This window comes from Electrophorus electricus, chromosome 1 (genome assembly GCF_013358815.1).
Source record: "Electrophorus electricus isolate fEleEle1 chromosome 1, fEleEle1.pri, whole genome shotgun sequence".
In the NCBI taxonomy this organism is placed as follows: Eukaryota; Metazoa; Chordata; class Actinopteri; order Gymnotiformes; family Gymnotidae; genus Electrophorus; species Electrophorus electricus.
The window spans coordinates 25068414-25092108 of record NC_049535.1 but is presented as its reverse complement, the minus strand read 5'-3'; the positions used below and the strand labels follow the sequence as shown (position 1 = coordinate 25092108).

The 23695-nt window shown below is 43.1% G+C and overlaps 1 protein-coding gene across 7 annotated transcripts in view; it reads left to right on the top strand.

Annotated features, from left to right (window-relative positions):
* The window catches only part of LOC113576802 (caskin-2), a 42146-nt gene extending 19234 nt beyond the window's left edge, over positions 1-22912 (top strand). The window contains exons 3-22 of one of the 7 annotated variants that reach the window (XM_027009114.2): positions 411-462; positions 6863-6960; positions 7147-7292; positions 9045-9140; positions 10279-10409; positions 11657-11765; positions 12286-12394; positions 13948-14042; positions 14948-15065; positions 15326-15514; positions 15719-15796; positions 16474-16604; positions 16826-16892; positions 17855-17949; positions 18063-18173; positions 18304-18405; positions 18503-18641; positions 18816-20426; positions 20639-20888; positions 21100-22912. In XM_027009114.2, coding sequence (XP_026864915.2) covers positions 411-462; positions 6863-6960; positions 7147-7292; positions 9045-9140; positions 10279-10409; positions 11657-11765; positions 12286-12394; positions 13948-14042; positions 14948-15065; positions 15326-15514; positions 15719-15796; positions 16474-16604; positions 16826-16892; positions 17855-17949; positions 18063-18173; positions 18304-18405; positions 18503-18641; positions 18816-20426; positions 20639-20888; positions 21100-21196 — 3824 coding nt within the window. In that variant the 3' untranslated portion in view covers positions 21197-22912. Of the gene's footprint in view, positions 1-410; positions 463-6862; positions 6961-7146; positions 7293-9044; positions 9141-10278; positions 10410-11656; positions 11766-12285; positions 12395-13947; positions 14043-14947; positions 15066-15325; positions 15515-15718; positions 15797-16470; positions 16605-16825; positions 16893-17854; positions 17950-18062; positions 18174-18303; positions 18406-18502; positions 18642-18815; positions 20427-20638; positions 20889-21099 lie in introns of all 7 variants that reach the window. The other 6 variants (XM_027009113.2, XM_027009116.2, XM_027009112.2 and 3 more) reach the window with 6 other exon arrangements.
* Positions 22913-23695: the final 783 nt, after the last annotated feature.

Here is a 23695-nt window from a genome sequence, read left to right as displayed (position 1 = left end):
GGTAAGCCTTCCTCAGGCATTGTGGTGCATGGGAGAGTCCCAGTGTCAGCCCAGGGTCTCATTAGGAAAAAGAGGAAATGGTGAAACAGTAGAGAAGAAAAGAGGAGAAAAGAGAATCAGTCAGTGAAGGTCATAATTTTTTTAACATCCATTATGTAAAAAATCATGTGAGATTAAAAATTGAAGTACTTTGCTTTTATCCCTAAAAGCCAAATTTTGGTAATGCTCAATACAGTTTAGGCTCACCACACCATTTTGCAAGCTTGTTTAGAGTCTTGAATATAGTAACTTTTCAAGATAGCAGTCTGGGGGGCCACTGAAAAGGTTTTTTCTAAAAGTAGTGGTTTCTTTAATTGTTTTTCCAAATATGCCTAAAATTTGACTGTTGTATTCCATTTCCTTTTTTGCAGAGTTGTTAGGCTCAACCAAGAGGCTAAATGTCAACTATCAGGATTCGGATGGGTAAGTCATTTTTACACTATGGATGTCAGCATATTCTGGTATGGCTGTAATCTGCTGGTGCCCTCCTGATAGCATTTAACCCTCATGCTGTGGTCTACAGGGTTAAAGCTAGGGATAACAACAGGGTTATCATTACATACCTGACTAAAGTAATCATGCTGACTTCCTGTCTGGTAGACTATTCCACCTTTCTAAATTTTGTAATGCATGTTGTGTAACAATCCTAAAAGCTCTGCTGATGCAGGTTGGGATGGGTTCTGTTGCCCTGAGGCGAATCACACCTTTTGCTTACTCAGATGGGGCCGGGTAACTGGTAATTGTGTGTGGCAGAGAATTGTCACTACTAAAAACACTCATTTAGGTTTTGCCATGCTCACCTCATTTTTTATCCACAGCTTTACTTTACACAGACTGTTTAGCTCTTGGTTAGCTTGTATGTTACTAAGGATTGCAGCTCTGAAAGTTACTGGAGTTCATTTGTTTTTTATTCAGTGTTTCTCTTTGTAGACACCTTTTGGCCCAGATTTCCTATTTTAACCTTGCAGACCCTCAGCTTTCTGCTTTTGTGTGGTGTTCTTCTGGTCTTTCATGGAAAACTTTCTCATTTTATGTGGTGTTTCATATGATATCAGGCTATAAGTTGAACTTGAACATCTGCATACAAACAGACAAGACTGAGAGACTAGTGAAAATGAGGAATTAGAATGGTGCTCATTGTGAAGCTCAGGGTCCAAGGTCTTAATGCCCCCTCATTTGGGTTCCTTTAAACCCTGCAGCATATAGACTGATATTTACTTGTATTTTGCCATAAAGTGGCAGCATATAGATTCCCCTCCAGTGGGTTTAAAGTGGGTTCTAAATCAACATGGACCAGCAGGTAAGTTGGGCCTCTCAGAGAGCTATAAAAAGGTCAAGTGACAGGGCACTGACCCCATATATCATAACTGGGGCTGTGGCAAGATTAAAGTGCTTGTTTTTGTAGTGACACTTTTCTCTTCAGGGATTGAAGGGTGCAAGGGGGGAGAAAGGTCTGAGATGGCTGAAGAGTCAGAGTTATTCATTTGGGGGTGAGGGTCTGGATATAACAGATTAGACGGATGTGTTTACAGGGTTCAGCACAGCTCAGGACAGTGATGACAACCCCTGCGTCTGGTCATTATTGTGTTAGAGAGGGTCATGTGAAATTCCCAGAGGAGGGCTGTGAATGATGGGGGTGGCAAAGAGGGTCTATACATTAGCATGTGTTGGTGCTTTTTTATGTGTGGCTGGTCTGTGCAGTGGCTATTGGACTAGGAGGAGAGAGGGCCTCACAGTGAGGAGGAAACCTTTCATTATTCATGGGTTCTAATGGTGCTATTCACAGCTCTGTAGTCTCAAAAAAATCCCGTGTCCACTTGTCTTGGTTGTAATATTGATGCTTCATCTTAATCCAGCTAGTTCTTTACCCTTTTGGCGATGTAGCTGTTGGCCAGTTCTTTGACTTTTGAGCTTGTGCCACTTGCCTCGTTTTGTTACCTGAAGCATGGAACATTTTTGAGAAAGGATGGTGTAGGAACCTAACTAGTTTGGACAGGGTATAACACTGTACCAGATATGCAGACAATTGCTTGGCAGTGTTGAGGAGGACATTGACTCATCCATGCGTAGGCAGAGGCTGGAAAGTGATATAGTTAAATCATCGTTATGAAGAGGTTTGAGCCCTTACATGTCACTGCATTCATGGCTTGTATTTCAATCTGCCACGTATCGTGTTGTGTAATTATTTGAAATTCTTTCCTGTGTGTCTTGGTTTGACTCTAAAAGGAGAAAAAATGAACAAGAACTAAAGGCATGTCAGCGGAAGCCTTAAACAAATAATAGCACTGAAATGTTTAAGGGGGTTGCTACCCTGTGAGACAAATTAGTATTTGAGCCTCCTTTGACTTTCCAGGGGACTGTTGGGATTTGTGTGGGGTGTGTTTCCATGGCAAGTGGTGCTGGAATGGCTATAAGTGAAAGGCCGAGCCAGTATGAGGGGGACCGATTGGAGCCCTGTCCTTTGTTCCCCAAGGCCTTGCTGCCCGGACCCGTCAAATTCACCCTGACATCTGAAGAAACAGAGGCAAAAGCAGACAGAACCTGAAACACAGGGCTCTTGCTGAGCTCTGGGAACCTTCCCAAAATGTATATTTTGGGGAAACCGGCAACTGCTCAGTGCTATGTTTGCTATGACTGATGATCCCTGTTGTGCTTTTGTCTGTTGTGATGAAAAAAATTAATCTGTCATAAAGTGTTATGTGATCTGTGGCACACCAGGAGATATTCTAAATTCTCATGCTAAATTAGTTCGGATGTTTCAGTGCCTAGCTGGGGTTCATGCCACCTGAGGGCACACATTAACTGATTATTCTCTTTAGAACTCAGTGTAAAGCTCTAGTTGGACATGTTTGCCTTAGGCAAACATGTCCAACTAGAGCTTTACGCTAATCGTAGGGAAAGGTTGGTTCTTTGGGTTGGTTCTTAATCTTTGTCCTGTGATGGACTATTGCAGCAAGGCTGTGAAACGGCACCAAGTGAATGGCTCTTGCTTTGGAATTTAGCACAGGAATGTTATTTGTCATGGATGCAGTATGAATCCTTTCCACAACAGGAAGCAGGAGATGGTTAAACCTGTCCTGAAAGTTCTAGGCGACTGTAGCTACAGCTGTGGTGAGCATCAGTGTTTTCTTTAGGTTTTTCCTTCTCTTGTTATATTTTCTTTTCCAGTCTCTCCATTGTGTGGTAGCCCGTCAGAACCTTCTTGAATAAAGTGAGTGAGAAACTGCATCAAATAAGATTTTGTAAGAAAGGTAACATGTTAAGAGTATAGGGTGCTTGTTCTTAGAAGTGGAATGAAATATAGAAGGAGAGACCTCTGTTTTCCATCACACAGAGCTCTTTTAGAGCTTCTCCATACAGGCCTGGCAGATTTTGCCAGAACCAGGTCAGGGCAGAGTGATGTTAGTTAACACAGAGGGCCAATTGTGAGGTGTATGCTATTTTGGAACCTCCTTACCTCTGCTACTTCTGTCTGGCCTGGCCTGTGCTTGAACTCTCACTGCCCTGAGGCTATCTACAAGCCAACAGGACTTCCTGAGGGGCTATTGAGTGTAAAACAAAAACAAGCAACAATATATTTACTTACTGTTATTAAGCACTATTATTTTTAAGCACCATTTAATTCCTCTATTTGCGTTTTTCCTCGCACTGGGAGTTTGAGGGTGCGACACAGTATTTTTGCTGTTCCTAGGAGTGGGCTCTTCTGGACTGAGATTAATGTTATTTCTGCAGTCTGATGGAGCCACACATCCATTTTAGGGGTCACAGGCTCAAATCCTGCATTACCACAGAGACAACCTTGGTGTTTACCTTCCATATTCTCTCCATTTCTTCTTTGTCATTGGCATTTTCCAACTTCTCCTATTGCTTACCTTGAATGTTAAGCAAAATGAATGTTTCCATCACTTGGGACTGCCACGTGTATTACTACATGTATTATTACATGTATTTTCTGCATCATGTTCACCTTCATGATGTCTACTTGGTTCACCACTACTTGTTTATCTGTCTGTATCTGGAGGTACCACAGGATCTTAGCCTTCTTGTTCTCCACCACTCTCTGCAGTTTCTCCCATTTGTCCAGCTCACATTCCTTGCACATGTTCCTGTATATGATGACTGCCACTTGGTTGTGTATCTCATGGTTTTCCCCCATCTGACTGAGGCACTCCCTTGTCAATTCATCTTTCTGTGCCATTTGTTTGATGTATTCATGGATTCATGTCTCACCCTGAACAGTGGATCTTCCATTTTTGTAGGTCCCTTCCCGCGTACAGGCAGGAGTCTTGACGTAAGCAGCTTCCGGTTCTTCTTTCAGTCTGCGTATTGTGCCTGCTGGGTGTCTGATGTGTGTTTGTGTCTTTGATCTTATTGTTCCAGTTAACTGACTCTTGAGGATATGCCTTACCATATGGAGGTGGTTGGGTGTTGCTGTTGTTCTCAGTTCTGTCTCCGGTCTGATTGGAGAATCCCCAGGTATTTGTAGCTGTCCTTCAGGTCTGTTATATGGCCTTGTGGGAGTTCAAGTCCCTCTGTCATGATCAATTTTTATCTTTGTACTATCAGCTGACCACACTTCTCTAGCCTGTAAGACATTCCTATGTCCTTACTGTACATCTTGGTCAGTGGATCATTGTGTCATTGTCCTTTTCTCTCTTACTATACACCTTGATGTCAGTCACGTTCAAGAGGTGTCTGATGTGTTCTATTCCTAAATCTGTAGTCATACCCAGTCCTATTCATGATCTATCTGATAAGTTTCAGACCTATGCAGAACAGCAGTGGGGACAGTGTGTCTCCTTGACGTCCAGATCTCCATAAAGTGGGGTATACAAGTCTTCGAGTTGGCTTCAGGTTTTCTCCAGTGTTCCACTGAGCAGTGAAGCAAACCCAAATAAATCAGTGAGCCTCATACATGTTTCACAGCAGGTGTGGTGTTTTCATTAAAAGCTTAATTTTTTTCTCTTGTAAACATAGAGTTGATGTGATCTATCCAAAAACACATTCACACAGAAGGACTGTGTTTGTATATTTGTGAATGTATATTTGTCAACATACATTTTGGCAAAGTACAATCTGTCCTTTTTGTGCCTTGCCTGTAGAAGAGGGTCATCCTGGGTCTTCTATCATGGGTCTCATTTTCATTTAGACACCCAACAGTTATACCTTGAGCTTAATGAGCCACTTGAATGTGTTTCAGAGTTTTTCTTGGTTCTTTCTCAACCATTCCAGTAATCTGTCTGATCAACCTTGGACCAATTTTGCTCTTGTGATCATGACCAGAAATGTTCGATACAGTCACATGAGCCTTAACCTTCTTAAGAGTATTGGAAACCATGGTCACAGGAACATCAAGCTGTTTAGAAATGGTCTTGTAACTGATATGCTGAGCATGATAATAACCCTTTTTTTTACTGGGAAATCTATTTGGGTACCCTTCTTTTCTGCTAATGTGATTACCATATGCATGACAGTAAGTGCTTACTGTTTTCAGATGTCTGTGATTCATGTATGTCTCCATCCTTTATTCTTACTACTATTGTTAAGACCTTCTATTGTTGCTTTTTGATCATCTGACTACCTGTGGACAAGTGGGCCTATGATGTCATTTCCTGTCTCTGTGTAACTTCGCTTTGTTCTTATAGCAGTGTTTTCAGATGATGACTTCTCTAGTAGTCCATTGATTTTCATAATTTAATTAGACCGTGTAGCACTACAAGGTGTTCTTAGGCAGGGAGCTGGAGATTTAAATATTTCTGTCTTTTAAATACTTCTTATCACTTTGGAACTTCTTGTTTCTGAATTTGAAATTCTCCTGTAGACTTCAAATGCAACAGTAAGGTATGTTACTATGGTGATTGATTGAAAGTGAGTGCATGTGCTCGTTTGAATTGGAAATACGAAACTGTGCGGGTTCTGACACTGTTGTCTGCATGTTTTCACTTCTACCAGACATTATCTGGTAATTCATCAGACATTAAGATTTAATCATTAATCACATCCTGATTCATGTGGCTCATCATTTCAGAGATATAAATGGTTTTTATGGCTTTGTGTCTTTAAAACTCAAAGCACCACTCCATTCTTACATCTCCTTCAGGCTTTCCTTCATGGTGCCACTACTGTTGTGACAAGTTCCTCCTCCCAAAGTCATGTGCATTGGTGGTCCCTTTGCTTAGACCTAAAGGGGCATTGCTGCTTATTCAGGTCTGTAGAGCAATGAAAGGTCTTTTGAAAGCAGTTATTTTTCAAGGAGAGGGGCATTTCTGCAAGGCACACTTTGATTGGCCTTGTCCCAGCAGAAAGCAACACCCAACTCAGTCAATAAGTATTTTATGTGGCATACATGATTATGAAACTTCTGGGTGTTTTCAAAGCAAAGACCCAAGCAGGCTCCTCCTCCTTGACTGAGTCCTGCCTCAAGAACTGTGGCTGGTATTTCTGTCTCCTAGGGCCTTGTTAATTTCAGTGTTCAGTTTCCAATCCTGCCACATCTTCAGCAGTGCTTTTACTAGGCCTTGGTTTATTGGCAGCCTTGCATATATTGCATTTTCTTTCCATTCTTTTTCTGACCGCACGTGGTCCTCAGCAGTACATTATAATAGTGCTACCTTCCTTGAACATCAACATTAAACAGTATTCTGTAATGAAATCCTTTTTTATGACTATGTATGGTGTTTCTTTTTTTTATTTTTACTTTAAAATTAACATATTCCCTTATGTCTGCATTCTTGCCGGTTGTTGACAGGGTGTTGTATTCCTATCTCTGACTCTCGTTTTTTGTTTTTTGGTTGTTGTTTTTTTGTTGTTTTCCCTTGTGCAGATTTTCAGCATTACACCATGCTGCTCTGACAGGTACCACAGACCTGCTCTCCCTGCTGCTAGAGGCTCAGGCCACTGTTGACATCAAGGACAGCAATGGTTAGAGCTCCATCGGCTCCTCCATCACCAGCCTAACCTTCCTGTTTCACTTTTGTGCTTATCAAAAATGATTTTCGATTGCAAGTAATTATGCATTATGCAAAGGGCTATACCGGGGCCCTGGTATATCTATTCCTCCCCCTGGGCTCACATGGTTAACAAGGGTCTCCTTGGCACCCCCTCCAGGAATGCGTCCGCTGCATTATGCCGCGTGGCAGGGGAAGGCTGACTCTGTGCTGACACTACTCAAAGCGGGAGCCTTGGTCAACGGAGCATCGCAAGATGGCCAGATCCCATTGCATCTTGCTGCGCAGTATGGACACTACGAGGTGGTGAGTACCGTCTCCACAGCACCCCTGGATGGCGCTGCACAAGAGCATGACTGAGCACAGTTGGGTGGGAAGGATGGCTCTTAGTTTGGAGAAACTCTAGCTTGTCGTGGGCAACTGTTAGGTCACTTATATCTGGGCACCCTTGTAAGCATGTTCAGCTGTCTGACAACAATGTGTGAGCCACCAAGTGGCTGGCTACATGTGCCACAGAGGAAGCTGTTGTGTGTGACAGGATGGCTTATTGGGTGGGAACTGGAAACAATTGACATGGGGGAATGGGAGGAATGAATAAATATTGTGTAGTCCCCAAGGCACACTTTGTAGTACCAAAGCTTTCTAGAGAAAAAATGTTTTAGACAGAGGTCCTACAGCCACTGTGTAAGTAAAGTACACACACAAAGTACACACGTACACTACGGTGTGATATTTTCACTGTTGCTAGGCTTGAGCTCTTCTGGACTGAGATTGGTGTTGTCATTCCTTGGATCTGTTGGAGCCACTCCTCAAGCTTGGGAATCACAACCCCAAGTGCCCCTATCACCACTGGGAGAACCTTCCACATTCTCTCTCATCTTTTTGTCCCTGATATTTTCTCAACTTTTCATTTAAGATCTATTACCATGATGTCTGGTTTGTGCACCACTACGCTCTTATTTATATGTAACCCAGGCTTGCTGTGTTTTGTATGTATTATGGTCTCCAGAGAACTGTCAGCTATCTCAAACAAAAACAAACCAAGATTACCTTATTTTTTAAAAATAAACCAAACAAACAGTCTTTTTTATGTAATCATATTTTCATTGAAAGACACATATTAGGCTTTTATTTTTTGCTATTGTTTTTTGTTGTTACAATGTGTTGTCCTTGGAAATATACCACTTCTCATGATGGGTGTCATTTGTCTTAGACATTAAAGCTAGTAATTGAATAGTCTGGGTATTATGGTAAATGCTGTCCAAAGTTTGCCTTGAATGTTTCTGTGGCAGTGTTGTCATGCCTAACAAAGAACCATTTATAACATGCAGGGGGAAAAGTGTCTGTGGATTCTGTCTGTGGAACATTGTATGCTGTTAAACATTTCACTGGTACAGCTACACAAGCATTTTTGTCTAACTGGCATGAAAACTTGAGTATAAATAATAAGATAATAATAAGGTAATAATATTAATTTCAAGTGAATAAGTGTAACGATGAGTGGTTAGGAGGCGGACCCATGTGCAGAGAAGAGTGAGATTGATTAAGGGTAAATCCAGCGTCATAGTCATAAAGGTAGTCCAGGGTCATAGAGCCAATACGGAGAGTACGGGGATACATGATCAAACAAACAAAACACAGGAAGGCAAACAGGGGAAGCAGGCTATAACAAAGTCTAGGAAACATGAAGGCTTGCATAAACACAAAGGCACGGAGTACAAACTTAAATACATGCATATATGGGCTTTCAAAAACATTCACCAAACACAAATGCAATGAAGCTTAACAACCACAATGAACAACCAAGACCGCACAAGGCAGGGTTTAAATACATGAAATCAACAAGACTAGAAATGAGGGACAGGTGTGGAAAATCAAATGAGGGCGAACAAAATGAAACTACAGAATGGAACTAAAAAACACAAGACAGGGAAAACATGGAACACGGAAGGTGGGAGGGACTAATTGTGACAGTAAGAAATACAAGTCCATTTTTTTCTCTCTATCTCTTTCTCAATCTCTCTCTCTCTCTCTCTCTCTCTCTCTCTCTCTCTCTAGTCTGAGATGCTCCTACAGCACCAGTCCAATCCCTGCCTAGTGAATAAGGCTAAGAAAACGCCTCTGGATTTGGCCTGTGAATTTGGCAGGCTGAAGGTGAGATTGCCTCCATTAAACATTCACCCTACAAGCAGCTGTCTGATTTCAATATGGAGGAAAAATCCTTACATAATTGTTCTACATGTGTTTTAATATAGTGTAATATAGCATAGCTCTTCACTGTAGCTTGATGGATCCCTCTCTCAAACCTAACTCTTAACTGCCTTTGTTTAAACGACCTGAATAGTATTGAAAAGTTTGCATCAATTATAATAAAATATTGTTTTGTTTTCTATGGAAGATGTAAAGGTCTGATTGTGAATGCCATCGCTGGTTTGCTTGTAGTCACAGCTGAGCAAACATGTCTGTTCTGGACAAGGATTGAGACAGTGATTCTGGCTGTAACTTTGCCCCTTAAACAATGTCACTTTGTTAGATATTTTCTGCCTTTTTATCTCTGCGTCTGCTGTTTTTGTTTTTGGGTCTTTTCCTCTTTATTCTCTCTATCTTTCTGCACGGTCTACTGCAGTCCTGTGAGGTTTCATTCATGTTTGGGGCAGCATTTAACCTGCTGGCTATTGCCTGCTCATGCATATTCTCACCTTGACGCAGCAGGCCTGAATGTAGTGATGCATGAATATATTTAGAAGGCTTACACTGTGGCATTTCCAGTCCCAGTTTGCGTGTGTTTATGTGCGTGTGAGAATCAGCTGCTGTGTTGAATGGTTGGGGTGTGGCAGTGGCAACTCCCTGAAGTCGGTCTGTCTGCTTTCTCTGGCTGAGTTATAAGTTGTGTCTCACCCTTTCTGTCATTCAGCTTTTGCACTCTATTGCATACGCTCACGCCCGCGCTCTCTCTCTCTCTCTCTCTCTCTGACAATATGGATGCAATGGTGTGTGTGACGGATATGTTTTTGGGTGTTAATGGTCTCAGGGTCAGTTTTGCAATTAGATCCTCCTCACCTGTAGGGCCACTGAGGAGTACTGGTCAATTCACAGATGGTTTTCAAGGCCATTATTGTGTGTTCGTGCAGCTTGTCTGTTTTTGTTTACACATTTATGGTTCCATTTCTTCTGTCAGTGCCCCACTCTTTACTCCCCACATGTTATATTTCCTTCATGCTCACACTCCATCTTTCTCCCTTTCCCCCTTCCTTCTTCCTCTTGTTTCTCTGTCCTGTTCCTCCTTCTCTAGGTTGCCCAACTGTTGTTGAACAGTAACATGATTACCACTCTGTTGGAGGGGGACCGGAAGGACACTGTTGACTCCGTGTTCAACACTCCCCTCCACCTCGCCGCTCGCAATGGCCATAAGGACATAATTCGGTCAGCTTGCCCTCTTTTTTCCATTTAATTCAGGTTAAGAAATTAACTTTTTTTGGCTAAGAAATGTATGGAATTAGTCTTTCTGCATCTGTCTGTGCGCTAAGCATTAAACCAAAATGGTATGTTGAGTAAGACGAGACAAGTGCATAGTTTGAGTATCCCTAGCAGGTTGAGTTTACATGCCATTTTAAAATCAATCATCAATCATAATGTTCACAAAGTTGGGCAGTGCACTCAGATCACATGAGTACTTCAGGGTTGGATGAGAAAGCTCTGTATCTGGTTCCAGTACAATGTAAATAAAGGACAGGTGGAGTCTGTGATTGCTCATAGTGAGTGAAGAAACTAACTGCATACTGCAGACCACTTGCTGTTCTCACTCAGGCAGATTGCCCTTTAAACCCAGGTGTGTGTTCTCCACCATTTGTGAAGTGCATTTCAAGCCACCCAGATCTCTGACAATTATTTATCTGTTACTTATTTTAATGCCTTTATCTTGCTTAAGAGCACTTTACAATGGCACAGCATACATAAACAGTGGTAAAACACAAACAAAGAAAAGCTGCAAAGTTACAACGCTTTTATTTTTAATGACTGCCCCTGGAGCTGCCATTCTCAGTCCTCAGAGTAGCCACCAGTAGTAGTCTGTATCTCAGAGTGAGGGCACCATTGTGTTAAGAACCCATGCTGTGTGTTGACATGGTATGCTTATTTGTCTTATTAGCTGGAAACCCAATCTGGACTAATCTTACAGTGGAGGGAGGGGAGGGGGGGCTGTAGTTTGAGTTGCCTGTGTTGTGCTACACAGGCACAGATGTGTATAAATCTGAGTTGGAATGCTAGAGATGGTTTTGAAGGTTTGCAGACCAGGCTAGTAGATCAGACTGCAGGTTTGAACTACAAATGCCAACCACATTTTCATGTAGTGTCTGATTGAAGCACTTGGGAGTGCTTGTGGGTGAAGCGCGTTGAAAAGTTGGTTCGGAAGATTTTGTTTGGAAGAAGTGGCTCATAACTTCATAGTCAGGACCTTTTACATCATCTACAGGAAGGGTATGATGCAGTGTGTTCAGTGCAAATATAGGCAGGACAAAGTGGGTATATACTGCATTAAGTCATATATTAGCTGCTGGGGATGAGATACAGACATGTTCTCCTCTCAGACTTCTTGCCAACACCATTGGTACATAACAGTGATGTATAGGGTTCATTCATGATTTTACTCTCTCTCATTCTCTCTTAATCAGGTTGTTACTAAAAGCAGGAATTGACATCAACAGAGCCACCAAAGCAGGCACTGCTTTGCATGAAGCCGCCCTCTATGGGAAGACTGAGGTAGTGAGGCTACTGCTGGATGTAAGTGATTGAGTAGCTGTAAGGCTCCATTACATCTGAAAGCAAGATCTTTCCTTGGGTGCCAGGAGCAGCTCAAATTTCCCAGTATCCAGACTTCTGGCTTTTGTGTGTTATGTTTGTGTGTTATGAGTGTTTTCACATGCAGTAAATTCCATAATATTCTGTGGCACCTGTGGCTCCCTTGTTAGAAAGCAGTTCTGATACTTGTGGAAGATGGAGATCTAGCATCTCAGGCCAGAGTAGCAGACTTAAGATTAATGGAACTCCTGCTTGCTGAAACAAGCTAGAGAAGTGCTCCCTCGGCACCATTCCCTAAAAGATCATTTAATGTGTGTGAAAGACTGATGTGAAAGCACCAGAAGACCAGTAGACAATAAAAACAGTTACCAGCTGCAGGATCCTGACTCATTTAATATTGCCTCCTGACCGTTAGCTTGCAAAGGAATGCTTGTCCTTTCTATTTGATATCCTCCATGGCACACAGTGGCACACAGCTGAAAATGGCTGGTTTGCCTTCCAGGCTGGCATTGATGTCAACATCCGTAACACGTATAACCAGACAGCCCTGGACATCGTCAATCAGTTCACAACCTCCCATGCCAGCAAGGACATCAAACAACTTTTACGAGGTGAGGTTGGGTTTATTGTCCTGTCCTTATACAAAATTTTTATTTGGGAAGTATTTTGGTCTCTGTTTTTTTCCTCTTTTCTTCTCTTTAGCTTGCCCATACTTCTTTTCACCTTTGGAGTGTACAATATTGAAATATGTATGATCATGTACAGTAGTGGTTGACCAATATGGCTTTTTTAATAGCTGACAGAAATATATAGAGAGCAGGGTGTCCGATAGCCGATATATAATCATAGCCGATATTGTGTTGGTTTTTTGTTTGTTTGGTTTTTTTTTGTTTTTTGTTTTTGTGTTGTTGCATCTGAATACAATTTAATATCAAATGAGACACAAAATTTCTGAACTTAAATTAATATTTAACACACTTAATGTCTGCATTGTCTGTTTGCTTAGATGGATTTATGTGACAGGAAATGTGTACTGCAATGTGTGTGTGTGTGTGTGTGTGTGTGTGTGTGTGTGTGTGTGTGTGTGTGTGTGTGTGTGTGCGTGCGTGCGTGTATGTACTAGCACTTGTTTAGCTATATGAGGGGCTGGAGCAGGCAGCGAGGGATATGAACGTGTAAACTTAAATGTGAGAGGCAGTGTGGGCCCTATGTGTCAGTAGAAAATCAAGATCTTAGATCTTAGGCTTTAGATTAGGCATGTGCCAATACAAAAATGTATTATCACAATAATTAGCTTGCCTTTTATCACGGTTTATGATATCACGATACGGTGTAAAAAAAACAAAAAACAAAAACAAAACAATGAAAGAAAAGCTAATTTTATTGCTGTGCTGTGTTGGTAGTGGTACAGCAGTTTTCATTAGTTTTCTGAAATCCAGGCTTTTCAGCTACTGGAATGGCCATCTGTTTGGCAATAAAATATGCTGTTGCTTGTTTAAGATGGTGTACAGTATTCATTTACACTTGTAATTAATTTATGCTCCTTTCCTTGAATGTTGGAACTCAAAGTGTGAGAGAAAATGTGTGCCTTCACACGAATGTGTGCATGCACCCACACACACGTATTTGTCAGCAGAAAATCGAGATCTTAGTTCTGGCTTTGGACTGCCTGATACCTCATGTTTCTTTGCTTGTGCTCACTTGTTTGTGTGCATTTTTTTTTTTATGTGCCCACACATTCCCATCTGTAGCATATCCTCCTTAATTTGACCTGCAGTCTTTGAATGGTGTCAGCACACTAATTCCATGAGCCCCTAAGGCCTTCGGGAACCTCCATATACCTGAGCATGTGGGTCTTGGCTTGGGCACAGGCTGAGTGCATGGCTGGGCACAGTTACTAATTCATCTTTTGTGCCCGTGGTACTGGAACTAGATGGGACAAAATCTCTTTGTGGAGTGCTGTCTTTCCCCTGAAATATTATAATGAGCTGATCAAATATCACAGATTACTGCTTCAACCAAACATTACACAGTAAGACAGTGGGCGTAGTTAAGACTCAGAGAGTCATACTGAGTGAATAGTTCCACTGTGTTCTGTTAGCCTTGTGATGTAGATGTGACTTTTAACTGAAGTATCTATATGCATGTTTGTGTGTATCCTCAGATGCCACAGGAGTACTTCAGGTGAGAGCTCTGAAGGACTACTGGAACCTCCATGACCCTACTGCCCTCAACATTCGTGCTGGAGACATCATTATGGTGTGCAGTCTTGTATTTTATTGGTCTTGGTGGGTGGTTCTGTGTGCATGCTTGCACATGTGCATGGACCTAGACATTTTTATATATCTACTGAACTATAGAAACTTGTAACCATGGATAGTTTATTGAATATTAGTTAAGCAACGGCAATTGACCAGGTTGTGGCCCATTTATGTGATACAATGAATGTCCTCTACTGAAGTATAAACAGGTACTGTTCATCTGTCAACTCAACAAGCTCTGGAACACTGTGCAAGTTTTCCAGTTCTTTCCTGTCTCTGTCTCTTTGCTCGGGCTCTCTCTCCCTCTGAAAATAACTTTAATGCAAATGCTAAAATAATTTACATAGAATATAATAAATATAAATAATAAATAGGATATTACATTTCCATGTGGGTCTTTTCCCCTCTCCTCTGCTAAACCTTTCTGTTTAAGCCATTGCATGTAAGCACCCTGCACACTCAGAAGGGTTTACATTACACTCTCAGACTAAAGTGGACGTTCACACAGTCTTGTTACACAGGAAATGTTTGTTTTGTTTTAGACATGAAATAATAAACAGTTTGGTTCAAGCACAAGCATGTGGGTACAGCACTGGGACTGAATGGAGAGAAAGTTGAATGGTCTTTGTGTGTGCAACTGACATTTCTTTGCTATAGGGGCTTTGTGTGTGTGTGCAGTGGTGGTGTAGAACCTGCCATGCACTTGAACCAAACTAAAGAACTGCTGTGTGTGTATTTGTGGGATGGGGGTGGGGGGGGTTTATATTACATAACCTGCAACGGTCCCTGATATACATCATTGCTACTAATCTGAATACTGTCCAGTGTCTTCACTTCAAGAAAACCGTCCACTAAGGCAGTACTAGAATGACACTCTCATTGGCTCTCTGTGGTGACTGGCAGGTGCTGGAGCAGCACATGGACGGCCGCTGGAAGGGTCACATCCATGACAGTCAGCGAGGCACAGACCGTGTGGGCTACTTCCCTCCGTCTATAGTGGAGGTCATGAGCCGACGTTGTGGTATGTCCCACTGAGCCCTGACTAACATTTTAGATTTAAGGTTACAATATGAACAGTGATGCTCAGTAAGTATAGTTAGTGTAAAAACAGCACATTGAACTTAACGTGAGCTAGGTCAGCTAGTGTGAGCATTTCAGGTATCTGCATTATCCATCTCCTCCTTTCATTGTTGCATTCCATCATATAATAAACGTGTCATCCCTAACTTCCCATCAGCTTGCATTAACCTGCTGCTCCTGTACTGTTTTGTTGTCCTGTAGGGGGCACCCTGTCGCGCCACTGCTCTCTGCCGTGCCAGAGACAGCAGCAGCAGCTTTCCAGAGCACCCCTCACCTCCAACCTCAGCATGAGCACCTCAGTCACCCCCCAAACTGATGACTCCTACACTCTGTATGTCCCTAACCCCCACCTGGCTCTGGCCCATTCCAGTGGCCTGACCACCAACCCAGGTACGCACACAGTGAGGAATATAGGTCACTCGACCAATACTAGATATAACCAGATGTCCCCCTAATGTGCTAGTCACTACACGAGTCCTCTTGGCTTGGGATATGCAACACACCTTGAACACGCTCTTAACATCCCGAACCTCCCCACACCCCCCACCCAGAGGCAGAGAGGCGGCTGGCCCATGCAGTGTTTGTGTCTGCTAGGTGGGCCTCCCAGCAGCCTCTCCCAACCTACTTTCCCCTGCCTCGAGGACATTTGGGTTCTGAGGAACTCCGACATCGGTAAGATCTACTCAGTCCCCCTCCACTGTTGCCCACACTGCAGACCAAGCAACCAGCAGTGGAGGACAGCATTGTCACCAAGCAAGCTTTTGCCTTCCAGCTAGTTTACTATAGTCTATGTAGTGACAAAAGAACCTATAATTAAGTGTAGACCTAGAGTTGTCCTGGCTTGTGAGCATTAACCCACCGTGCCTGTGGCATTCTCCTGCACTCCTCACTGCTGCCGCCACCAAAGCCCTGACTTACCCTGCCCTGCCCCGCCCTGCCCCACCTCGCCTCGCCCCGCCCCACCATGTCTTGCACCCCCTTGACTAGCAGGCTGTGCTCTGCTGGTCCCTTGCTCCCCAACCCCTCTGGCTGGCCTGGTGCACTGGCAAGTCATTTTGCCAGCCCTGTGATGGCATGTTGGCTCCCTACTGAAGATCTAAATACTGTGTTACAGATATGCTGTAACTATGTCACTGTTTATATTAGATTTGCAGCAGGGAGCTAGAAAATGAGCAGAAGCAAGTCTGAACGCATGGCCCTTAGGTCTTCTGAGCCTAATAGCTAATACAGCAATCATTCACTGGGACTTATCTCCTTCTCCATCTCTTTCTTCTTGTGTCCTGTTTTCCATGTATGTTTGCCCATCCATCTTTCCCTTCGTTCTGTCTACTGTGCATCCCCTCCAGCAGGAGACAGAAACAGCGTGGGCAGCACTGGCAGTGTTGGGAGCACGCGGAGTGCCGGTAGTGGACAGAGCACAGAGAGCAACTGTACACCCAATGGCCCACACCTGCACACCACCAACCCTGATGCCAACAAGGTATACAGACAATTAAATATATACCCCGTACCCCAAATGTCCCCCAGTTAATCCCAATTTTAAACTACTGATATATAATTATAGCACCAATAGTACTCTATTTAATCATCTTAAGTGGATGTTGACTCTTTTTTAATCTACCTCTTCAGATTCCAGTCCTTCTGTTTCTTATGAAATATCTATATAAAATCAGTACTCTGGAAAGTTTGACTTTTTGTTAGCAGCCAGCACCCCCTGGTGGTGACGCCATACCAACCGATCAGCACAAACAGCCTGACCAGTCTACAGGTATACTGTATACTACTTGCTGTTCTACATCCCCTTCTTGTTGCTGATGATTTGTGCAATATAACATTTGTGCATTGTATATAGATACTAGGGGTGGGACTCGACTAAAAAAATTAATCTAATTAATTAGAAGCTTTGTAATTAATTAATCGAATTAATGAATCTTCACAATAACCTGTTTTACTTCCCTTTCCTCATCATACAGCTGCTGGATTTTTTTCGACATTGTCTTTCTGGACGGCAGTTCGTAACTTGCATCAGCTGACGCAATTTGCAGCGTCTCTTGTAACCCTTTATCTTCGACCACAGAGAGTGGTCTACAGTCCACAGCAATCCATCTCGCCAGTGAATTGGTCAATTTGTCTGACCTGGACTTTGACATTTTGTTTCTGAATGTGAACCCCGACATGTGGTCGAGTGTTGACTGGCGACACTGTTTGCTCGTACTAGGAATACTATCACATTTAGCAGCTAAGTTAACATTACTGACCTGCACTCTAGCCCCAACATGTTTTGCATTGAGGTGGTAACGAAGGGTGGAAGTGCTCCGGTGATAAGCAAACTCCTTCCTGCATAAAGTGCAAATAACAACATTTTTGTTTGTACTTCCATCTGAAGTTTCTTGTATTTAAATTTCCCATCCACCAGCGTAGCCTCTTCCGTCATCTCCATCATGCTCATCACATTGTGTGTCAATATAATCTGTATGCCTGGAACTCGTGCACTGAGAAACGTTCCACGGTGCAAAAGTGTGATTAAAATGCGTTAAATTTTTTAATTTGTTATTTTCCCTGTAATTAATGAATCGGAATTAACGCGTTAAAGTCCCACCCCTAATAGATACATTTATTAATAAAAAAATTGTCTGAATTTTTTATTATTCACGCAAAGCTGAAATTGGTGCAGTGTTGCTTTTGTATGTGTACAGTGGTTATTTTGGTTAAAACTTGTGTTTCCCACAGCTATTCCTCGGAGGCCAGTGCTTGCTGTGGCAAGAGCACCAGAGCCTGGTTTCTCGCAGCAGTTTGTACGACCTCAGCAGCTGCTGGAGGGCAAGGTAAAAACATAGTCATGAACAAGTGGTTCTTCATAACTGACTTTTGTATTTCGAATGTTATTGAAGGTACAACTGCCAGATCACATTCAGAGGATTAGCTTGTGTCCATTCAGGATGCTGAAGCAATCTACCAGTGGCTGAGTGACTTCCAGTTGGAGCAGTACACTGCCAATTTCCTCAACGCTGGATATGACGTCCCCACCATCAGCCGAATGACCCCTGAGGTATGATTCTACCCAAACTGTCCCATGACTCATCATTCTACAGTTCATTCATAATGCCTTTGAACTGCTATATAGGAGTGTTTTTATAGAAACTGGGTTGTGTTCATCTTTTTATTCACACCTTTATCAGGATCTTACTGCTATTGGTGTTACAAAGCCAGGTCACCGGAAGAAGATCTCATTGGAGATCGGAAACTTGAGTATCCCAGAGTGGCTGCCTGAATACACACCAGTGAGTCATGTTACACTATTGTGTTTGAGTTATTTTTGAGTTATTGAGTCTTTCTTTTTTTAAATAACTGTCTGATCTTATCCCTTGTTTGTGTTAGGCGGACCTGGGTGAATGGCTCAGTGCTATAGGTCTGCCTCAGTACCATAAGAAGCTCTTGGAGAATGGCTATGACTCCATCAGCATTGTCCGGGACCTCACATGGGAGGATCTACAGGAGATAGGGATCACCAAGCTAGGTAAGTGTAAATTATGAGTGGCATTCTGAGTCCATTTGTGGTCCATTTGAACACTGTCTCACGTGGGCCTATATTGGCTTTCATTTATTCTTATTGTTCTGTACAATGCCTTCCAGTAAGCTTGCTTGCTGTAGTCAATTGTGATTGTTTTTTGTGCATGTGGTCCACCCTCAGGCCATCAGAAGAAGATCATGCTGGCAGTGAAGAAGCTTTGTGATTTACATAAGGCCCTCCTCCAGGCTGAATCAGGTCAGGGCACACTGCGCCGCAATGCGCCCATGGCCCTTGACCTGCTCCCCATTGAGCCACCTGCCGCCGATGGCAACCTCCCTTCCCCGCACACCCCCAAAATGCTCACCTTCCAGGACAGCGAGTTGAGCGCCGAACTGCAGAGTGTCATGGCCACACACTATAGCGGCACTCAAGATGGCCTGGCCATCAAGAATGCCACAGCTATGTCTGCTAGCCAGGAGAGCATTGATGCTCGCTCCCGAGGCTCAGGTCGATCACAGGAGCCTTCCGTCACATCCTCTTCCTCCTCAGCCACGACCACTCACAGCCGATCGCAGGAGAGTCTGACCAATGCTGACAGCAGCCCTGTGAAAGAGCGGAACATTCCAGAAGGCCGGGACCAGCAGCAGCGTGCTGTGGGGGGCTCCCCAGGCTTTAAGTATCCCCCAGTACATGCCAAGCCCTCACAGGGTGCCTCTTCATCCCAGAAGGCTTTCAGCTACTTACATGCAAACAGTGGCAGTGCCACCCTGGACCGGCACTCACCTGGAGTGCCCAAGAAGCGCATGCAGAGTCTAAAACGCTACGCTTTGTCCGATGGCGAGCCCGATGAGGAGGACGATGAAGAGTCAGTCCGGCCCACCATCAACGCCCTGCCTTCCTACGCCACCCTGAGCCGCAGGTCAGGCCGTGGGCAGATGGCCCGCCTTCAGTCTGCCCCCGAGCAATCAATTGGCCGCAGTCAATCGTTTGCCATCAGGGCCCGGCGCAAAGGACCACCCCCTCCTCCTCCAAAGCGCCTCAGCTCCGTTACCAACAGCAACCCCAGTGGCGAAGTTGTGCCAGACTCCCAAGCACCACCTGCAGGCAGAGTGGAGGCTGACAGCCCTGGCAATGTAAAGAGTATCGCAGCTACTTTAGAAATGGTCTTAATGGGCCCAAGGGCGGAGCTCCACCAGGAGGTCAACACCTCACTTTCCACCTCCACCGAGGGATCCAGGAGACGAGCGCTGAGCCAAAGCGAGCCCAGCCCAGCTCCACAGGTGGAAGCAGATAGATCGATCAAGTCAGACTCTGAGGAAGACGAGAGTGCCAAGGATGCTAGCCTTGACAGCTCATCCTCCCCCCAGAACAGTTCCAGTGAGTGCATCCCCTTTGCTGAAGAAGGCAATCTCACCATCAAGCAGCGGCCCAAGGTGAGCGGGCCGGCCAAGGCTGACGACTTTGTGGAGCCTCCCGAAAAGCCCCAGGCTGCCAAGGAGCATGAAATCCCAGAGTTCAACCTAAAGGAGTCAGACACAGTGAAGAGACGGCACAAGCCAAAAGAGAAAGAGCAGCCAACGACTGTGGGCGGGGCCAGTGAAGACGATGAATTGCAGGGGCCGGGCTTGGTCAACCTGCACATCAGCGTGACCGAGATCACTCCATTCTGCCCAGGGCCTCCAACAGCACAGCCAGCAACAGCACCCCCACCTCTTGCCCCAAAACCAGCCAGTCCTCCAAAACCTCCACATCACACCACTAATCTCAGACAGCCTGAACCTCCAACCACAGGTACAAGCCTTAAGCCCTCTTGTGTTTTGCTTAGGAAATGAAGCCTTATTTGAGCAAGGAAATCATACATACAGATTACCATATACACATGTGTCAAATTACAAAATCTTAAAGTGAAAAAATAAAATTATTCAGTGGTTGTTTTGGATATTTGCAATTCTTTGTTACTCTGACTCACCGATTAACTCTTGTTTTTGTTGTTTACCTTCAAGTGGGAGGATCGAGTGTGACGCTGAATGTGATACAAAGTGTGGCGTTTACAGCACCCCCATCTCCTGTGCCATGTTCCCCAGTGGCTGGGCCTGTGATTCAGGCTATTGCACCAGAGCAGTACCAGACCTGTTTGGAGGCTGGTCCAGGGGCTGTGCAGGTGCAGCGGCGGCTGGATCAGACAAGTTCGTCTCTGGAGGAGGCACTGAAAGCCGTGGAGAGGAAGCTCACCCTGGAGGACATGACTGACGGGTGAGGAGAGAAAAACAAATATGCTGGAGTGCTAACATAGGCGCAGATGTGGTTAATACAATTAATGTGTTAATTGTACAGTCTGCATCAGGAAGTCCACTTTCACAACATGTTACATGAACACGTTGACTTATCTGCCAAATGTATATCAAAATGTCTCTCTGAAGTAAAACTGTTTTCTGAGAATGCCTGACTCTTTTGTCTCAAATAGAGGGTGCCAAACAGTGAAATCTGCAGGGAACATTCTGGATGATATCGGGAACATGTTTGATGATCTGGCAGATCAGCTGGACGCCATGCTGGACTGAGCTCTCCTCTTCCATGTCATCTGGCAGACCAGATTCCTGGTCAGGTTGGACATGGGAAGCAGAAGGAAAGATGAGCAAGCCCAAACAACTCCTTCAGCTGTTTGCTTCTCTTCTGCTTTGATGTGGAATAGGACTTAGCTGCTTGGTGGTGTCATAGAGAAATAACGTTTGTGGAATCCTGGAATTTTCTGAAAGCCGTTTCATCCTGTGAACACACAAGCACTTATCCCATCTGTCCAGTGAGGTGACCACAGCCTGCTGCTGCTACAAACAGGGCTTTCCTCCTCATCTGTGTTACAGACACTACCAGACTCCAGCTGTGGTATCCTGCTTGAAATGTTACAGCTCTTCTAAGATATGACTTACCAACCCTTTATTTATTTATTTTCTCTTACTTGTATTACCTTTCTCTTATACCTGTTTATCTTTGGCTGGATTTCTAAATACAAAACTAACTTATCAAAACTAACATCATTTTTATAAATGACTGTATGAAATGGTTAATGACAATAAATACTAATTGGACAAATGGATCCTGATGAACAGGTGCACTAAGGAGAATCATTCCTTAAGCAATAGCCTAGAAATTAAGTATTCCTGTACTAAAATGTATTTTTAAATTTGTATGTGTTTTTCAGATACCTGTATTTTCCTGACCATTTCAATTTTAACATCAGAACTAGTTTTATGTCAAACAGATGTTTTCTCTGTTAAGATACAACTGTCTTGGTGCCAGTAAAATGTTTAAATATGAATTACACTTTAGTTCTGTATAGAAGAGACACAGGTCTTGGGTAGTTATTCTTTCAAAGAGAACACATCATCACTAACTTTTTAGCAACACTCAGTACTGCCAACATGGAATAAGATGGGCAGTAAATGAACAAAAGATGATAAATCATACTGGTATTGACTATTTTTGAAATTATTTCAACTCCATATTAGTAAAAATATTTAAAAATGTCAAAATATGTATTTTGTACAGTAAAGATATATATATATGATTGGGAGCAAAACTATGTTCTACCAAAGTATATTTTTTCTTGAACTGTTTTCATGAATTGTTTCTCATGCAGGTAAACTAACTTTTGGTTATATTGTTAACACTATTACAGTTTTTTACGTAATGTTCACCTTATGTTTTGTTACTTGTTTCTCTGGTTTCTCCACTATTAAAACAGCTGTCTGTTTACTGTCAGTTAATTGTTTGATTGTTAAAAGTATGGTTTGTATTTAGTAAGTTTAGTTTATATAGTTTTACATTTTTGAACTTAAATTGATGGGCGTAGACCACAGAAATCAGAGCTCCTAAAGCAAGACCTTTTTATCCCAGGTCAACTAAGATGCTGGCAAAGGAAAAGTTCAGGTTTTTGGGGAGCAGTCATTCAGTAATGAGGGATTTTTCACTGCCAATTCTTACCCTTTTTTAAAACTATTTCTAAAAAGAAACCTTGTCGAGTTAAGTAATTTCAAACAGCTTGCTTATGTGGTTTCTAATCCTGTATATGTATAAAAATGGGCAAAAGAGCCTTAAAATCCAGGCTCCAGAAGCTGCTGTTATGCAGAGCCCAGTCTTAAAAATAAGCACAATTTCCACATATAATTTCCATTAAATCAGTAGGAGGTTACCTGTATAGAATTTGATAAAACTGTTACTGTGGCCTGATCACACTACATGAGAGATGTAAAAAAATTAAAAAATAAAATAAATAAATAAATCAGGCACTTCTGGCTCCATCTAGTCCTTCCAATGCAATTTGTAAGAATTCACTGTGCACTAATCAGCCAGAGTCAGGAGGAGTGTTTGACAGAATTAATGAATGAATCAATCAATCAATCAATCAATCAATCTACCTCCCTCTCTCTCTCTCACACACACACACACACATTTCCTTAAGCCTGAGAATGTCAACCTATTCCTTGTCTGGAACACACCTGGCCAATAGGGAATAGATGTTTTGGCCACAGTACATTAATTTTGATTTATTTTTGATAATGCTCCTGAGAGCAACCCATTCTTTCACAAATGTTTGCAGAAGCAGTCTGCATGTCTAGGTGCTTAGTTTTATACACCTGTGGCCATGGAAGTGATTGGAACACCTGAATTCAAGGATGTGGATGGGTGAGTGAATACTTTTGGCAATATAGTGTAGGTAGGTAGCTTGCACCTGTACGAAAGCCGACGAAACTTTGGTGAGCCACTACTCTGTGCAATTGCTGTAAGACAGAAAAAACTACCACTGCTAAATGCAAGGTATACACAAACTTACCCTTACCAAAACATGCATTAACCCATGCCTTTACACTGGCTCCATCCGAAATGGCATACTTAAATATTTTCCCCCACATGGATGACACCAGTCACACAATAAATAATTTATGTGCTTACTGTGATGTATCTGTGTAAAATACACAGCAAACACTTGCAAATTGGACACCTAAGTGTATGAGTCTTGGACAAACAACAATCTCTCTCATTATATACAGTTGTGTTCGAAA